The 18,996-nt window shown below is 33.7% G+C and overlaps 3 protein-coding genes across 3 annotated transcripts; 2 read left to right on the forward strand and 1 right to left on the reverse strand.

The window, feature by feature from the left end:
* Positions 1-157: 157 nt before the first annotated feature.
* TRIADDRAFT_62321 (uncharacterized protein) lies at positions 158-1,054 on the forward strand (the record flags this gene model as incomplete). Its single annotated transcript, XM_002118244.1, has 3 exons — positions 158-275; positions 315-421; positions 944-1,054. The coding sequence occupies 3 exons, from the start codon at positions 158-160 to the stop codon at positions 1,052-1,054; spliced, it is 336 nt and encodes a 111-aa protein (XP_002118280.1).
* Positions 1,055-1,764: 710 nt separating this feature from the next.
* On the forward strand, positions 1,765-2,628 carry TRIADDRAFT_33938 (uncharacterized protein; the record flags this gene model as incomplete). Its single annotated transcript, XM_002118245.1, has 1 exon — positions 1,765-2,628. The coding sequence occupies one exon, from the start codon at positions 1,765-1,767 to the stop codon at positions 2,626-2,628; it is 864 nt and encodes a 287-aa protein (XP_002118281.1).
* A 2,154-nt stretch (positions 2,629-4,782) lies between these two features.
* On the reverse strand, positions 4,783-6,953 carry TRIADDRAFT_33951 (uncharacterized protein; the record flags this gene model as incomplete). The annotated part of the gene is made up of 12 exons (XM_002118258.1): positions 4,783-4,898; positions 5,034-5,121; positions 5,191-5,299; positions 5,382-5,460; positions 5,585-5,687; positions 5,774-5,818; positions 5,903-5,975; positions 6,057-6,120; positions 6,178-6,272; positions 6,408-6,571; positions 6,644-6,733; positions 6,846-6,953. Coding segments are annotated over 12 exons (1,134 nt in total), but the record flags the coding sequence as incomplete, so codon positions are not given.
* Positions 6,954-18,996: the final 12,043 nt, after the last annotated feature.

Below are 18,996 nucleotides of genomic sequence, written 5' to 3' on the forward strand. Positions count from 1 at the left end.
AAGTAGAGCTTAGTAACAGGCAATAGAATACAATGGACAGTAATATTACTTAATTTAGAAAAAATCATTCAGACTGTCTGCGTACTAAAGTAATGTACACTGTACTGTACTGTCATAATGAAGTGTTGGACACCATTTGTTGACCAAAATTGGCCCAATGTCTGTCCGTCCAAAGGAGTGTCCAGTTCAGTCCCAGGTCTGCAGCTATTTGGCCAGAACGGTTCTGTCAATGACAGCTATGGGTCTTTTAAAACGTAGCCGTAAGCCCGAAAAGGGTAAAACTAACTCAAAAGCCATTCAATAATCAACAATAGGATTGTATGGAGCATTGGATATACTTGTAGATACCGCGACAGGTCCATCGCCATATATAGTAAATCTATCTCCATTTAGTCCTCGACTATTATTCTGGGCCATGCCGGTGCGCGCGGTGTATTGTTCGAGTACAGTGTACAGTGTAGGTAGTACAGTGCACAGTACTGTAGCACCACCATCACTGAACTGTACACTCTGTAAAACTTCGACGCTAACAAATGGCATAACTCTATCGTACAGTACTATGAGTCTGTATGGCAAGTAACTGGTGATAGAGACTCAATAGCAGATATAGTCTTCATTATTCAAAGCCATTTCTTGGGTCCAAAAGTGCCCAACCGTTCTGAACCGTAACGGAGGATGAGTCCAATTTGAAGGTTATCCATGGAAACCCTAGTGTCGACGATGGCTATAATAGTTGCAAATATCATGTCCACGAAAGGCATTGGTTGGGTGTTTTCTTATTAAAGCATCGATCGATCTGGACGGTAGATCGAGGCCTATATACGCCGCAAAATATCTTGTTGATAACCGTTGTTGCCTTGGTCATTTTACTTTTCCTTCTTTTTATTCACCATTGCACTAGATATACACTCATTACAATACAAAACATTGATTAACACTTTAGGCCATCTTTCATCGTATGAAGAAGGATGATGAACATTCGATATCCCTAATCCTGACAATGGGCTATGGCTGGTGGTGTGGTATATCCACGGTTGGCATTGATATGACTTAACTAAGTACTTTATGCCCAATACTTCACTCTATTACGTTGACTTTACGGCTAGAAATAGCCTACAATTAATTGCTACAGTAATTATAATTGTCATTGGTTTTGGCCAACCTATTTGGTTACGATTGATGTAAGTTCAATAATAATTTAACAACATAATTATCGCCATCATTATCCATGGACGGGGGATATTCAATTTGTAAAGATTATCATGAGTCCTCAGTATGGAGTAGCACGATAAAGGGAGACCCACGTAGACGTATATATGCGTTTCTACAAGTAGCCCATGGCAGATACGATCACTGCATTTCAATCCAATACTACTGAATTTTTAGAAATCAATTGATTGAAAAATTTGTCTTTTTTGTTCTATCTCTCACTCTTTCTTCATCTTTCTCTCCTGACAGTAACGATCTCATTCAAATTACCAGAGGATGGCTTCTTTGACAAATTGTAACTGTACTTTGCGCCGAATTGCTTATTTAGTCATTGCCTCACTCATTGTTGGACAAGTTCTAATGATTTATCATGTCATTGTTAAAAAAGATGCTCATAAGTATAAAGTACACCAAATTAATGTATCATTCCATAAGAATTATTCTTCCGATCAAGATAATGATGAATTTATTGATATAACCAGCAATTTCTCCAGTGTTGTCATTGACAAATTAAAATCAGAAGCTACTCTAAATAATGTATCTTTCCTGGCGCCTATGATAGCATCGCCGACGGCATGTGAATCAAAGAATTATCTATTATTAGTTATCAATTCCAAAGTGGAACATGCTGGACGCCGCTTAGCGATACGACAATCGTGGGGAGATGCCAAAAATATTGACCATTTCAATGAAAAGGCAAAAACAACCAAAGCTGCTCCACCACTAAAATGGAAATTAGTCTTTATCGTTGGTCGTTCCAACACCGCTGATATCAATAAGAAGACAGAAGCAGAAGCCAAGCAATATGGTGATTTAATTATTGGAGATTTTACCGATTCAATGAAATCGTTAACTTTGAAAACAGTCATGGCGATGCAATGGGCTAAACATTTTTGCTCTCCTGCAATTTATTATAAAGGTGACGATGATGTCTTTGTCAATCCTTATTTACTTTATCAGATCGCTGAAGGTTATGTTCGCAATAACATTAAGAAAGAATGGATATGCCGTGCTCATATCCATCCTATAAGCCGTAGGCCTGTACGTAATAAAAGGCATCGCTATTACGTACCTTATAGTAAATATCGTCAAAAGTTATTTCCTTATTTTTGCTCTGGTTTTGCCTATGTTATGACGGGTGATGCTTTAAGCAGCATGGTCAGTGTTGTCAAGACGACTCCAATCATCGATTCAGTAGACGATGCTTTTGTTGGCATATTAGCTGATAAAGTTAAAATAAAACCAAAGCACGATAAAAGATTTAAAGTATATGATCGCTACGATCGTCGCCCCAATAGATTTAATAGGCCTAATGTTGAAATTGAACTAATGCGGAAGACACTCGCTGAGCATGGTATTTACTATCTAAAAATGAAAACCTATATGGCCAACACTAACAAGGCTATGCTGGTAAAATGAAAGTCACGTCGACTACACAAGTCCCTACCTAAAATGATTTTTTTACACCGTAGCAAGCTCCACACAATAATATTGACCAACAACAGCCATGTTCATGTACAAGGTAGTCTTTCTGAACTGATTCTACGCATCGAAGGAATGACCGTATTAATCATGCTCATATCGAACTCTGAACATTTCACTAGTTAATTACGATTTCATATTGTGATGAAGAATAGGATGGGAAATAACTTAATATTGTTGTTTTATAGCATAATTTATATTTATTAGTAAAAAAATTTTCATTGCAATATGATTACTTATTGGATTCAAGAATTAATTGAAAGTTGTCAATATTGATAATAACTGTTGCTTGCTCATAATAGCACTTTTTGACTTATATATATATATTAAGAAGACAACAGGGAGACATCATATAGATTTCAGTAAAGTCAACTCTCAGTAGCTTATATATTTTTAAAAACTTTTATTTCCATGATATACTTATTATTCTATTCGTTATAGTATCCTCGTTAAATGATTACTTTATATTTAATCAAGTATAAACGATTGCCTATTATATAATTATAATTTATAATAAGTATGGATACATTAATAGTAGCTCCGGCTACAGCATGTATATATAATTTTTCTCTTTGTGATCTAATGTACAGATCAAATAATAAAAAAACTGCGTTAACTTCTTTTTACAACTTGCTATTATGTAAATTATAGAACATTATTGCCATTGTCATTCCTTGTACCCTTTAAGTACTGTAGGAGAATAGTGGTCGTAATGCACATCGTAGGTATTTTACCAGGGACTTCTCTCTTAGAAGACCCTGGTATTGCACTAACCTGATAAAATACCAACAGGTAATCGGATTCTTAAACATCAACATAATTAAATTCTAATTACACTTATAGGCTTATAGCTAGTAAAGTTAGTGAAAACCCTCAATACCAATATCCGTGTCTTAGTTCATCACATGCAATAATTTGGCATTGAGTGATAACAATCAACGTAATTAATGTTTCACTGATTTGATAGATTTACTGATGTAATAAGTGGTGAATGATCGATTAGTTCTCTCATTTATAGTAAATGTCGCTGTATGTCACAAGTTACTGTTGCAGATCCTTCTGCTACTCTACTGCTGTATAAAATATTAAATAATTATCTAGTTCTTAATCTCGAAATTACCCATCAATTAATTATTATTAATTAATGCTTACAGAATAACACTAAGTTAAATACAATGAACATTTAGAGCTTTAGTTAGACATAGAGTCAGGCTGATCAAAAGTTCTTTGAAGCCATCATGGTTCTTAAAGCAAGAATTACATCAGAAAGCATTCAACTATAGTATAAAAATATACTGCATACTTAATTGGTGTATTCGGCTAGTTATCAGGGGCAATACTGCAATATGTACAACAAAAGTTTTGATATTACAATGCTTTAGTATGATGATTTCATATAGTAATTCATTTAGTTTACTTCATCAACTGGAATACGCGTATTAGCAATTTTAAAAAATACTATTACCAATTAAAGGCATATCAATGTCGTCATAACAATAGTCTTTCCTATCGTGAAATGAGTAATATTATTTTTTAAAACAATTCTACCAAATGTTGAGCTGTACAAATTTAAATCTATTAGTAGATGTTAGGCACTCGATCTGTTTATAAATATACAACTTTACCAATTTCATCATATGAGTTAAGTTAAATATTCTTTTTGATGGCACATTACAAAATAGATTTTATCAAAAAACTACTAATTACATATATGAACTTTCCTTTATCCGCTAATAATTGCAGTTTCAGCTTCATAGGGTTTCACTATCAATACTTTCATCCTGCTTTCTACCAGCGTAGCCACTCTTATGGATAAATGCTAGTAGATCATTGGAACTAGGTTGACTAGCTGACTGTGCATACCTCAGCAATCCTTGCCACATTAAACCTGCATTTTATTATGTTGACGTAGTAATTGATCATAAAAATAGTAACATCACATTTATCGATTCTTCAAAGTTATGCGATTAACAAAAAATAAAATTCCTGGACTTACCCACTGTAATTCGGTTATTACGGAGAAATCGATTTAGTTTTACAATTTTCTCCATCAATTCCTATAGAATAAACAGATAATTGTGCTTCTGTAAATTAGCTAGTTCTTATATTTTTCCATATTTTCAGTTCAACAAATTTGACCTTATCACCGAAGGTATAGTAACAAACAGGTCTCCCAGCTTCTGCCGCTGCCATCATTTGGATTAAGCCTATATGAGGTAGTTAATTACTGTACTTAGAACTTTTATCAAACGATAGTTACAATTTCAGATATGGAAAATTATTTAATGTGAAAAAATAGAGTTAAATTGACAATTGATACAAGCCTTTCAGTAATTTGTCACCCCCAAAAGCACCACATCCCCAATTGCCAGTAGCAATGGCGTATTTAGGGCCACTATAGGACCTTGGTAAATTAAATCCACAATATGCCTGTGGATTTTAAACATGCATCTTGTAATTATCGACTCTCTTAAATTGCAAATATTTTGTATTATTCACCTTCATAAATTCACGGCGCAGAGAAGCTTGCTTAAGTTGAGCTCGAAAGCTTGAAAATACCAAAGCATCAATTGCTACAACTTCAGAGTACAATTTTCCTTCGCTATCTCTACAAAAATATAACAGTAAAATTGAGAACTAAAAAAATTATTAAATTTAAGTCAAACAGTAAATTATATAGGACCGATTACCTAGGTGTCTTATCAACATAATTTCCAGTCCATCTGAAAGAATTAGAATATCCAGAATAATGGCTAAAGCGTTCTGATCCTGTAAAAGAAATTGTCAATGATATCATCTGCCATGAGATACCACCTATTGTGAGTATAATCTCTACCGCAAAAATGTTACATCATCATCTACGTTAACATTAATATTGATAATAACCTCTAACCTCTAATTATTAAACATTCATTATCATCTAAAACTTGAGTTATCAGTAACGATACGATTAATTCTGGACTTATTAGAAATAGTATTTCCTCTTGAACACATCCCTACAAAAAGAATATTGTCTTCAATATGCATAATACATAGAAATTTATATACCAGCATCTAAAATTATCACTTTTAAATTACTAACAGATCTAAGTACTCCACCACCAATTCTTTTATTAGCAAAATCAATCTAAAGAAAAAATTTTATAGTCGTTACCTGATCGAAAATTACTCAGAGCACAAAAGCAATATCGACATTTTATGACTTAGCTACCTGGGACATTCCCGTTGCATCTTCAATTAGCCCAGAACTATCAACGCAAATTTTACAAAACTGACTTCTTGAGCTGTAAGGAAAGTTATAATTTAGTGATATATCATAACAAAGGTCTACGAAACTTATAAAGCAACATATTCTAGCCGTTAACCTTTCAATCGCCTTGTCAATATCATAGACTTGTCGCCGTTCATAGGTGATGATTCCTCTCGGCACTAAAAGCAATTTTATTATCCGTTTAACATCTTCAATGTACAATATTCAACCGGAACTTGGCTTTAGCTTACTTGTTTTAGTTACACGTCCAAAATAGTGAACAAGACATTGCAGTTTTTGTAAGACTCTATTGGATTTGATCTCGAATAGGCTACATAACCAAAATAAATCAAGGTTATGCTGATTAGATATTGATTACTATACCAATTAAATAAAATTCAGAATCTGTACTTGTAAGTGGTAAATTTATGCAATAAAACTAAGATGATATCTTTTTTTAGTATACCTATTGAAGTTGAAAGCAGGGTAACCAAAGTCGTGCGAACCTTTGGTGAACGAGCCACTTCTTTCAGGAAAAGTACAAAAGAATGCGTTAGCCAAGATGCATGCTGCTTGTTCTTGACTCATGGTAACACTGCCTCTATAGCCCTGACGCAGTAAAGGGATAGACTGTAGAAAAATAAAAAACTAATTATAGTGCAAATTTGCCTCATGTAATTTAAGCTTACAATAATAGAAAACCTTAGTTATTAATTTCGGTAGTCTAAGTGCAAGATCAATCATCTTCGGTAAAGTTTGGTAAAAGAAGTCATATGATTCCGAAGGACCGATCTATCCGAGAGTAACAGTTACAGTGTTATTTGTGTATGTTATAGATCCGGTAAGATTTAAATAAGATTTAAATTGCAATATTTTAGCTTAAACAATGCAATAAATTAGGTACCGCTTGAAAGTATGCGTGCAATCCATCAAAAGACCAATAATCGCGATACTGTTCATTGTAGGATAAAATTGCCTCCTTTAACACACGAGTATGCAGCACATTAAAAAGTTTAATGGACAAGTTTTATGACATACCATGTTAAACATGTATCAGAATCTTTAAAAATGTAGACCTTTTAATTATTAGCAATCAAAAACATAAAAATGTAGTTACAGAAAATTGACAAAATACGTCAGCACTCAAAGTTGTTAAATTTATCTACTTAAAAAGAATATAAGTCATTCCGGAATTCGTTCTATTATTATTGATTTACATATCACATCTAAAATATTCCATTTGTAGCCGGACATCACCAATATTCAGTTACATAGGTAAAAGCTTCATTACCTGTAATTCATAAGAATCTCTTATCTGGCAGCTCCGTAGCGATTTTTCAATTAAATCCCATAAATTAGTTGCCTAGCCGTGAATCGGTATCACTGTTAGTTTTATATTTCAGATAAATGATAATAAATTAGTCAGTAAATTAAAAGCCAGAGTTTTTTTACATCTAACCAATTTATCCTTAGCCTTGGTGTCACAATTGAGGTAGTAAGAGTACGGCATTTTTACATCAAATTTCGCATACCTGCAGCCATATATTCGTTTCAATTTTAAATAATTAAATTAATTAAAGAAGTTTTTAAACATCCTTGCTATAGTTAAACTTTACAGGTATATTATCTTACAGTAGAGCTAAAAGGATCTAACCTTTTATTTAAATTGGGAGGATATGGAATAAATCTCTTACTACGCTGAAACTCTCGCGTCTATACATGACGAAGACAGCATTGTTAATCAATCAATGATATAACTCTTATAATACTATAGTATAATTAAAGTTAAAACTCACATTAAATAAGTAACAGTGGCTTTTACCACTTAATGTGTAGCTACCATCGATTATGAGCGGAAACTGTTCCTTGTCATCTCCCTGTAATTAAGAAATAAAGTAGGATCAGTTTATATCTTTTAATCATTTCATTAGAGATCATTGTTCTATCATAGTAGTATATCATCATAATAAAGTAAAACCTACAAAAACAGCTTGCGAAATATCACAAGCGAGGGTTCGACTAGTTTTAAATTATAATAGAAAAGATTGCAATATATCCATTGCATATACGTAGCAATCCAACTTTACCAATTGATGACATTCTTCGTCAATATTAACGCTTTCATTTCCGTCGTATGATAAAGTGCTGCATGCATTGTCGTTCAAATCTTCCCCATAACTAGCATTGCTAGCGCCGCTTGAATAGCTATCTCTGTCATAATGTTTTAGTAAAATGATGTAGTGTATAGCAAACTCATGCATTATAAATAAGAACAGTATACACATAGAATGTTCTTAAATGCAAGAAGTTTAAGAAGATTTGCAATTTAATTTAACGCATCTACGATAAACGTAGCACACTTACCCTTCATGTGAATAAGATTTCCGATCTTCTTGATTCGAGCTTGTTTTGTTATAATAAATTTAGTATAGAAATAACAGTTTAATCTTTTATGCTCTCACGTATGATAAGTTGGAGTATCGTTATTAGTAACGCTTAATCAATTAACAGCTATCATTTTATATTAAAAACCTGAACAGAAGATTAAAATATTAGTGTTATTCTTAAAGTCACACGGTAGTAGGTTAAAATAAACTACATCCGACAGCGGATTGACATACCCTGAAGCAGATTTACGATCATTTACTGGAAAATATTGAGTAATTGGTGGTGTGCCAGATTTCAGTGATCGGTTTCCACTTTATGTAAAGGTAGATAGCATTAAAAAATGACTACGGGCGTATAACAATAATGTCAATGATAAAAAATCACCAAATACTTATCATTATTATATGCAATCCTAAAGTATGTCAGACTACAGTCACGTAGGAAGCGACTAATCCAACGTTAAGTTATTGAAGTAAATTCGTAAGTTTATCTATTAACTATGCGTGATATAACTTGTATTAACTATCTGCAACGTATCATTTTGTATGCTAGCAATACTCTCCAAATTAAACACTTACTAAGCTTATATACAGTAGTCTTTGCTTATCTCTAAGTAAGGTGCATTTTATAGCGAGTTACGATAGCATTGTGCTATAACTCATGAAGTAGAGATCTATCTGATATTCTAGCAACAAACTATACATAACAGCGCGGTCTAATAAACAGTAATTTTACCTATGTATCGTTGTTCTGAAATAGAGATATCAAACTGTAAAACTTCCTGCATATCGTGATAGTAAGGAAACAACAAGATATGCTTTGGTTAATAAAGTAAAGTGTACAGAAAAGTATGACAACATAGCTTACGGTCATGATCGTATTTGTTGAGAACTTAGCGTTAATATAGACTATAGATTGATATGTGTTAACAGCCACTAAAACATGTCTACTTAAATTACGAAACAAGTAAAACTTGTCGATTTTAAAACTGAGTGCGATTAAAAATATCAATCTTACCCCGAATTTGAAAAACTCATTGCCGTTGTACGCTTATTTCTAGAGGTATCTACCAGTAAATATAAAGCATTAATATACGAGAATATACCATATACAGCATTAAATTACTGTACTGTACTAAACGGTTATGGCACAATCATCTATGACGTCGATTTATTCACAGAGTGCAGCTGCTATTAATAAAGGATGATGATACGTGTATACCACAATTCTATACTACTAACAAACCAAGATTTGGTTTTTGGTACTCGTACAGTATTTAACCATCATTGCAAACTCATCAATCGTAAATTCGATACTATTCTACTCAACGGTCATGTGCTATTAAGTAACTGCATGATACAGGTTTATTTACAGAGTGCAGCTGCTATTAATAAATGGTGGTACAACGGGCGAGATAGCTTGCATTGATCAAATAGGCAATAGACCACACTTCTATGCTACTAGTATGCGATAACTTGATTTTGGGTACTTGTACAGTATTTAGCCATCATGACAAACATGAAACTATTTGAGTCAACAGTTATGTGGTTATCATGTATGATATCGATATCATTCACTGCGTAGCTGCTATTAATTAAAGGCGATGATGTAGGTGGGATGGTTTGCATGGAAATACCCTCACTGGTAAATAGGCGAGACTTCTATGCTGCTAACATGCCCAAGATTTCGATTCTTGTTACTTGGAAGTATTAATGCATTATTGCAATCTCGTCACTAGCAACTATGAGACTATTCTACGAAGCAGTCATGCTACTACCATATATGGCGTTGATTTCATTCACAGAGCGCAGCTACCATTTATAAAAGGTGATGATATGGGTGAGATTGTTTGCATGGAAATACCCGAATCAAATAGGCAAGGTGTCTTTTCTGTTAACATACTCAAGACTTTATTTGTTGTTACTGTACTTGTATTAAGACATTATTGCAAACTCATCAGTGATCAATATGAAATCATCTATGAAACTATTCTACTCAATAATCATGTTGCTAGCACGTATAACGTCCACTCTATCGACAGAGCGTGGCTGATCAAGATGATACGTGTATGAGTGAGATAGCTTGCACGGAGATATCCTATCTAGTAGGCAAGGCACATGCTAACAAACCCAAGATTTCGTTTCTTGTTTGTCACTTGTATCGTATGAAGACATGGTGGCAATCTCATCAGTAGTCCATAGGACGCTATTCTACTCAACGGTGATGTTGCTATCATGTAATATGATGTCGATTTCATTCACACAGCCCGGCTACTATTAGTAAAAGGTGATGAGATGGCTTGCATGGAAATACAGCACTGTGTACTGTGCAGTCTTTTAGCCATCATTGCAAACTCATCCGTAGCAAATACATGAGAAATTGCAATGATGACAGCCAAACAACATGCTGTAATCATGTCGATTTACGCATTATTATTATTGCATTATAACTTTGTTTGTGGTACTTCTATCGTATTCCTGACCAGCCTAGGATAAGGTCTAGAGACCATGTAAATCTCCATTTTATGAATAACTACATTATTGTCGTGTTCAATACTAAGGAGCGATTGGGATTCAAATGCAGCTTAGGAAGCCGACTATTGAAGAGGTACAGGACATTACTGCAGTCCAATCAATGTCAATTTCTATTTGCTAAAAGAACTACAACCTTGTCAGGTTCAACAAGAAGCAATTAGAATCCCAATGCAGCTTAGGAAGATCGCCATTCAAGAGGTCCATGCCTGCAGTTCAATCCTAGCAAGCATACGTGCTTTAGTAGGGAGTCATTTTTCACTACAAGTCAGCCATAGATCAAGTGATGCGCTGCAGTAGGTGAAGCACTAAAACAGTGACAGAAATGATAGTACATGCCTAGACATGAAACGACGTGACCTTTACCATCACGTACTGGTGTGAGTCGAATCAATGGCGATACGATAGTTGATTACCAAATGGCAAGTATCCATTTCGAGCTAAGCTTAGTGTTATATTGGTAGACAGTTTTGTCAAGATGATTACTCTGTTAATGACTTTGTATTATTATTATCAATTAGCGAATTGAGAGTACCGTTGGATGGCGGAATAGCGAGGATAGTATCTTATTGGATCGCCAAACAAGTTAAAAGCCAAAGAAGTGCTTGACGAAAATAACGACACAGTATCGCAGTGGGTTGATCCAGGGACCCGTGAGCAAGAGAGAGTGATGCCACTGGCTCTGTTATGACGATGATGTGAAGATGTGACAACCGATGGAACGTCAATCTCCTTGCGACGATGCAGTACAGTATACTGTACCCTACAGTTGTACAGTTATACTGTACTGTACTGTACTGTACTGTACAGTAGTGCAATCAAGGAATGGTAGTCTCAATATTGTTAATTCAACAATAAAGTAGGTAATGTACAGTACTGTCCTTAATGTCTGTCCGTACTATACAGTGTACATACAGTACACTGGTAGTCTGGTACAATAGTCTCAATATTGTTAAGTCAACAATAATAAAGTAGGTACTGTACTGTCCAGGATGTCTGTCCGTACTATACACTGTACACTGTACACTGTACAGTAGACCCAGCCATAATAACCCCGATTACTCAGATACTCAGCGTAAATAGCTTATACTGTACAGTGTACAGTACAGTAGTGTAATCAAGGTCTGGTAGTATGGTACAGTACTGTACAGTACAATAGTCTCAATATTGTTAAGTCAACAATAATAAAGTAGGTACTGTACTGTCCGTCATGTCTGTCTGTCGATGGTATTTCAACTATCTGTAGATGCGGTCATGTGACTCATGCCGCAGTCCGGTCCGGTTCGGTTCATGCGATGCGAGATGATCATGGTACGCGTACTAGAGTTCTTTTTTACTACTATAGTATCAACTGATCAACTCTGCATGTCGGCTAATACCTTCCATACTGTGGACAGTACTAAATAGCTCTTGGAAAAGAAGTCCACAACCATTTAACCGTTGCTAACTAGGTACCAATTATGGACTACTGAAAAAGAATCTTTTCAGTAGTCCCATGGCAGAGAAATGCAAAGCACACTGGCAGAAGCGGTGGAGATTGGACAGCTGCTAGTCGGTGTTGAGGCTAAAATTGTTATTATTATTAACTGTAAATTACAGTCAATTAACCATAATGAATTGCAACAGAGAGGTCGACGTCATGTTTATGATAGGGACGGTTGTAAACTTTTTTCCAAGCCTCGTCGTTTACTGTACTGTATAGTGTATAGTTGATCTGTTTTTTTCTCCTGTTGTAGTGGCGTCGACAGAAAAGAAAAGAGCCTCGGACATACTGGCAGTAACAGTTCGTTTTGCACACTTTTGGTGTAAGAGTGCAGTAGCATAGAGAGCGATTGGATTAGTAGAATTCAGAATGTACAGTAATAATTATAAATTTCATTGAAATCATTTGTCATGTCGACAGGACCTGGAGGAGATGAAGGATGATCGAGTGAAAATAGTATACTGTACTGTACTCTGCAATCGTAAGTAACAAATTACTGATGCAGTAGCTTAACCATGGCCAACTTGTCCTTTGATATAGAATAATATTGCTCTTGGCAGTAAGGCAATGAGGTCAAGGGGACGACAGCTCATTTTGCGCACTAGATGAGCAATACCAACCGAAAGTTACGGGCAAAATCAACTGCCAGTACCTCCTTTTCCTTTATCAGCAAGCAACATGATGGACTGGGGACTAGCTGCAACTTTGGTCTTTTCGACTTCAAATTTCGCATCGTAAAAATGAGGTCAATATTGGCAATGATTACATCATTGCAAGGCCATGGACTACTTCTCGAATTTCTTCCAGTAGTCCTTTGCAAAGCTAATATGCCGCACGCGTGCTCCTACTCAAATGCATCACAGGTGTGCAACCTTCTTAAGTAACTAAATAGATCTAAATAAATAGACCAAAATGGATGAAATTTTAACCAATCTATAGTAGAGCATAGTGGAGTAAGCGTAAAACACGCTAGACGGACCGATGGAAGAAACTTAACGTTGTATCCGTCCTCAATTATGTAATCAATTATATAATGATCTTTCGACCATGATGATGAATTATTAATAATAATATTGGTAGAAATATCAATTAGGATGCAATATGATTATTGGACTCCATGACGCAAACGCGTATCACTTCCATATAAGTGATCATTTGTAAATAAAGCACCTGTGCAATCTGTCTACTACAATCAATCATCGTTGTGGATCAGTCGTAAATGCATCTTGAGCAATACCTATTCTTCCTCGACTATTTTTATCATCAGCATGTTGAAAGTTAATTAATTGACAATAACAACACAATAGTTAGCGTGTAATAAAGGATAATGTATAAAAATGCCCAACATCTCCTTGCATTTCACACCAGAAAGATGGGAAAAATTGGGGATACGGCATAACTTTAACGCTGTACTAGTAAACACAAATTAATAATATGGAATAGTCGCAGTTGAATCATTTTTAATTCAATTCTCCAGTGACGTCTAGTACAGTAGAGTATTAATAATTTAAAATTGACTATTAGTTGGTCTAGATAGCCATTTGTGTCACCAAAAGAGACATCAATTCTCTTCCTACTTTTCATTTTTTACTTCCAATTGATAGCTGATATCGATAGCATAACAAGTCGAGACTTTACGATAAGATCAGTCGACCACAATACAAAACCCATATCAATGAAGAAGAACGCTTTGTAACTTCTTCCATCTTAATCTGTTGATCCAAATCACACTTTGAAAAGTTTATCTACCATCATTGCATCCTACCCATCGAGTATAGGACAAGGACAACCAAATGATTTAATGTTTTCCCACTATCGTCACTGCAATTAGAAAGACGAAGAATATCCTTTATTTATTTCTTGGTGCAAACGAAGAACCGCCATTGCTTTCAATCTATTGGTTCTGTGTCAATAAACCGACAATCAAAAGTTGCCAACTCTAGCGATGGATGGCTGTAAGTACTTCGCAACTCACCTAGTTTAATACGTAGAAAACTAAAATAGCAGAAACTTGAAGCCGTTAATAAAAGTAGCATGTTAAGAAGGATATCGTCCAATCTTGATACTGTGCGCGGTAATACAATAATTTGGATAAATAATTCGATAGATTGTTGCACACCAGGAACATTCGAACCATAACGATAAAGTTTGATCGTGCTATCCTTCTTGAAGTGGAATCTAGCATAGCAATTTGCAATGATAGATAAATCAATCAAATTGGCTCATTCGTTAGAATAAGTTCTACATAAGATACTCATTATCAATTTGCTACTGTTTTTATTATTGAGCGCAATAGCGACTAAAATGACTCAAGTTATTGACTAGACGTCGTATTTGAAATAATATTTTTGTTATTTGTTAAACATCCAGTATCAATGACAGAGACAACCAAAGAGTAGCTCTGATCCAATTTACAAATTCAGTTAACTTTGTCATGAAATTATAAACTATGACTAGGCTAGACAATGATCACCATTATTACCGAAGCATGCCCTACCATAATGTAATTTATAAATCCAATTGACATTTTCCAAATCATAAACACCCGGATGATTAGTGCAATGATATATCCTTTCGAAAAGATAACATGCAATCATGATTACATCTTTGCTTTACTTTGGCTTATTGTATAACTGGAGATGCTGAAACCTACAACTAAGATATAGGGGTTCCAATACCTGTGATATTATATTAATTGATGTGTTTTCCATGTGCAATCTGAATAGGTATTCATGAAAATAATTACATTTTCCACTGGCGATGTATCTTTCCTGTATTTTCATAATTACTCTCTCACCCTACAATAACATATCGAATAGAAGATACCGACTACACGGACATTTCATGATAGTCATGATCCGTAACATATTATCTCGGAGGACGTAAAATATTACGACCATCCATTGCGATCTTAATAATTTAATTTAGCCTTACCACGACTATTATTCCAAAGCTAAATAAAACAATTTGCTAAGAATATTTTTTATTACCGGTACTTTTAATTTTACAAGACAACATGTCATTTTATGAATCATAAACAGCTGCTCATTATACTGTATATGAGATAGTATGTAAGGCAATAATTCTCTTTCTCCTAGGCCACTGCTAAGAGGCAATCGCGAAATTATTAAATGGGTTAAAAGCTACTGACAGTGAAGTTGTATCAAATTGATCTTTTTCTTAATTTGAAAATCGGAAATGATATGATTTGTTAATACGATTGTACATTAAAAAAGTAGCTAGCAAATCTATTCATGTTCCTATTCAAAATCGTGCTATCCACTGGTAAAGATAAAATTGAACTCAATTTATGATCATAAAATGATGACTTTATCACTATCACAACATAAAATGTTTAGTTTGATCCTTCTCCAACTAAGCCTATCTCATTGCAAGATATTTCAATTACATTATCTATAAACTATAGCAAGATCATCATGGACACAATTCATCTTAGCTTAAAAATTATCACAATACGATTCTCTTTTAGGTTCAAATTGAAAGCAAACATTTAGTCAATAATCCTAATCGATTGAAAGTTCAAATGTCGATGACATCCTTATTTTTATTTTATCATGCTAAGGGAACATTAAAACTCTTAATATTTCTTTCAATAATATGACATTGCTATATTCATTTTCAATAGTAATGAATTACATGTTCTTAGCTTTGATACGAGATTTGTGTACATACACTATGGATACAACATAAACAATTAGATTTCCTAAAATGCGATACATAAAATTCTCACTTCTTCTATAGTAGTTTGAATAGAAATAGGGTACAATAAAGAAAAGGAATAAAAAATCTTACCAGCTATCAATGACAGATTATATTCACTGATTACGTCCAAACTACGTGTAATTGATGCTATTTTTAAAAATACAAACACAATCACGATCACATCATTGCCATCTCTATTTTATTAATTGTGCATAGTAAGAATTGAACAACATAATTGATTGCTTGAACTATTTTTAGTTATAAATGTAGAGGTAATTAAATTAAATTATTCATTTTAACATTTGTTCCATATGGTGTTATGCCAATTGTTTGTCATACTATTACTAAACATGATTAGTATAGGATATACGCCAGATCTTCTACCTACATGGAAGGTACTAAGGCATCATTGCGTGATAGAAGAGAGTTTATGAAACGACTAGTGCCAATAAGATAGACATGTCAATGCTTTCAGATATTCAACGATCTCGTAAATTGCGGTAGATCATCATTGTAGGAGATGCTATACTTATCTAAAATAAGGGCTATGTTTAGATGATTTTAAGTTGCATTGAACAGCTATTATTTCAGCCTTTTATTACACCATACAAGTTAATGGTTATATATTTACTAGAAGGATCTAATATTTTCTCTTTCATTCCGTAGCATAATCCAGCTGTCGATACGATGAGTGATCAAAATTAAACTAGATTAAGTTGAAATACATATTCGACTACTCAGATATCAAAAATGACGAATACAGGCTATTTTATAACAAACTAACGTTAATTCAGTGACTATCATTTGACTGCCATAAAATACAGATGGTATACGAGCACCAGTAAAAGAAAAATAGTCATTTTAGATATCACATTATGAGTACATATTCACTACGAAAATAGCTCTGTATTATATTGTTATTCATCTTCCTTGTTGCCATTTATTTTCATGGCAAATTAAAAATTAGAAAATGGATTATCCGAATATCTTCTTTAGTAATCCTATCGATGTTAAAAATTGAGCATAGTGTTTCTCTCACAATGATTGTCTAGCTAACCTAAGCGATAACTGAATTATTATAGTAGTAGAGTTAATAGCAATCAACTTATTACGTATATCCGTCCTGTTCCGAATAATCATCATTTCATTATTTACCGGCCCATAGATTTAGCTAAATTAAATAATAATTATAATACGGGCAACTACAGAATTGTAGATGTTAAGATTGATGCTAATCTAGCTTACTAGTAAAGTAAACGCTGTTTCAAGTTAGTCTTTAAAGATAATGACATGATATAACCTTCTTCACTGCTATTGATGAGTACGCTTTAGTTTCTGATAATTTATAGCTAGCCAATCACAATCTTAGAATCAAGAATGTAGCAACGAATAAATAGCAGTGGAAGCTAGTGAGGTATATTATGGTAAATATACTCATATCAAAGTTTCGTTTCTAATTAATAGCAATTTAGTTAGGCCTTTTATTTTATGGAAACGAAATAGTAATTTATTCACGTAAAGACGACTATTTATTGCTAACATCACTATCAATTTTTAACAATACTCCTTGATATTGATGGAATCTTGAGGTTACAATAATCGCGATAATGTTTCATGACTGGATTATCTTTCTATAAACCCGCTGTTATGGTGGATGACTTTAAAGTCTTTATAGTGTTTCTGACGCATTACAGTCATAGTTTATTTATATCCAAAAGCTCTACATTACTGTGTTTTATGCACTTAAGACGATAGAAAAATGCTAATACTCACATTCTGATCTAAATTATCAACACAAGGCTTAAAACAGATTTTAACTACGAATGATTAAGGCTTGAAGTCAACTTAAATTTGAGTATGATCAAAGTTTTTACATCATATAGGGAAAAAAGATAATTTAAAGCTTATACCTCAGACTGTGTTTATGTGCAGCGTGTATGTGCTCATAATTAATTTTACAAGTGAATAATGCAAGCTCTACTAGCATTTACTAGTATTCTGTAAAAAACTTGCGTCGATGAATGCGATCATTTGTTAATCAACAATATTTTTACTCCTATATAACTGGTATTAGCATAAATTGTAAATATATTCGTATGTATATCAGTACCGAACTACCTTCTACACGGATATAGATTAGTAGTATTTATCATCGCCAACAGCTGCTAAAATTTTTTCAAATTCGTTTTAGACTTCACTATTTAGTTATGTTTTATTATGAGACAGCATCATTCTTCATTCATAGAAGGTATTATTAGTACTATAATTCAGAGTGGGAAAGTGGCATGTGCTATCCTGAGATTAATTGTAGTTATCGATTTTGGGACAAAATGCAGCTGTAAGTATTAGCATCGGATTGAGTTTTAACCATTTTTATCAGCAATGTTAGTGAAATGAACAGTCTAATCTTGTTACTTAGCTATTTGATACTGTCTCTATTTTGATTCAAACTCGTTGATTCCATTGGATATTAGCAAAAATGAGATCCAGTTAATCCATAAAATGGATTCAAGATATCAAGTATTAGATTTAGTTTAAATTAATAATTGACGTAATAGATCAACTCAATTATGGAAAAAAATACAAAGTAAATAAAAACATGTGCATCTGTTACACATGATACATATTCATTTACGTATAAGGTGTTGAGCATAATTGAGAAAAGAAAATAACTCAAGATTTATTGTTACATAACTACCTATGTATACTTACATTGGAAAGATCATATTACGATAATAATGACGACTTTGGTGCCATTACGACATTGTAAAATTTTTAAAGCATTATGATGTATTCAACAATATAGGCGTAATTTGGAAAGACTGTCTATGCACTAGAACAACTTTAAATGTATATCCCCAAATTAAACCAATATATGAGTAACTTTTTAAAAATGTTAACATAGTTGATAGATATAAACTAAATAGTTT

This window comes from Trichoplax adhaerens, genomic scaffold, assembly GCF_000150275.1.
Source record: "Trichoplax adhaerens TRIADscaffold_41 genomic scaffold, whole genome shotgun sequence".
Taxonomy (NCBI): Eukaryota; Metazoa; Placozoa; class Uniplacotomia; order Trichoplacea; family Trichoplacidae; genus Trichoplax; species Trichoplax adhaerens.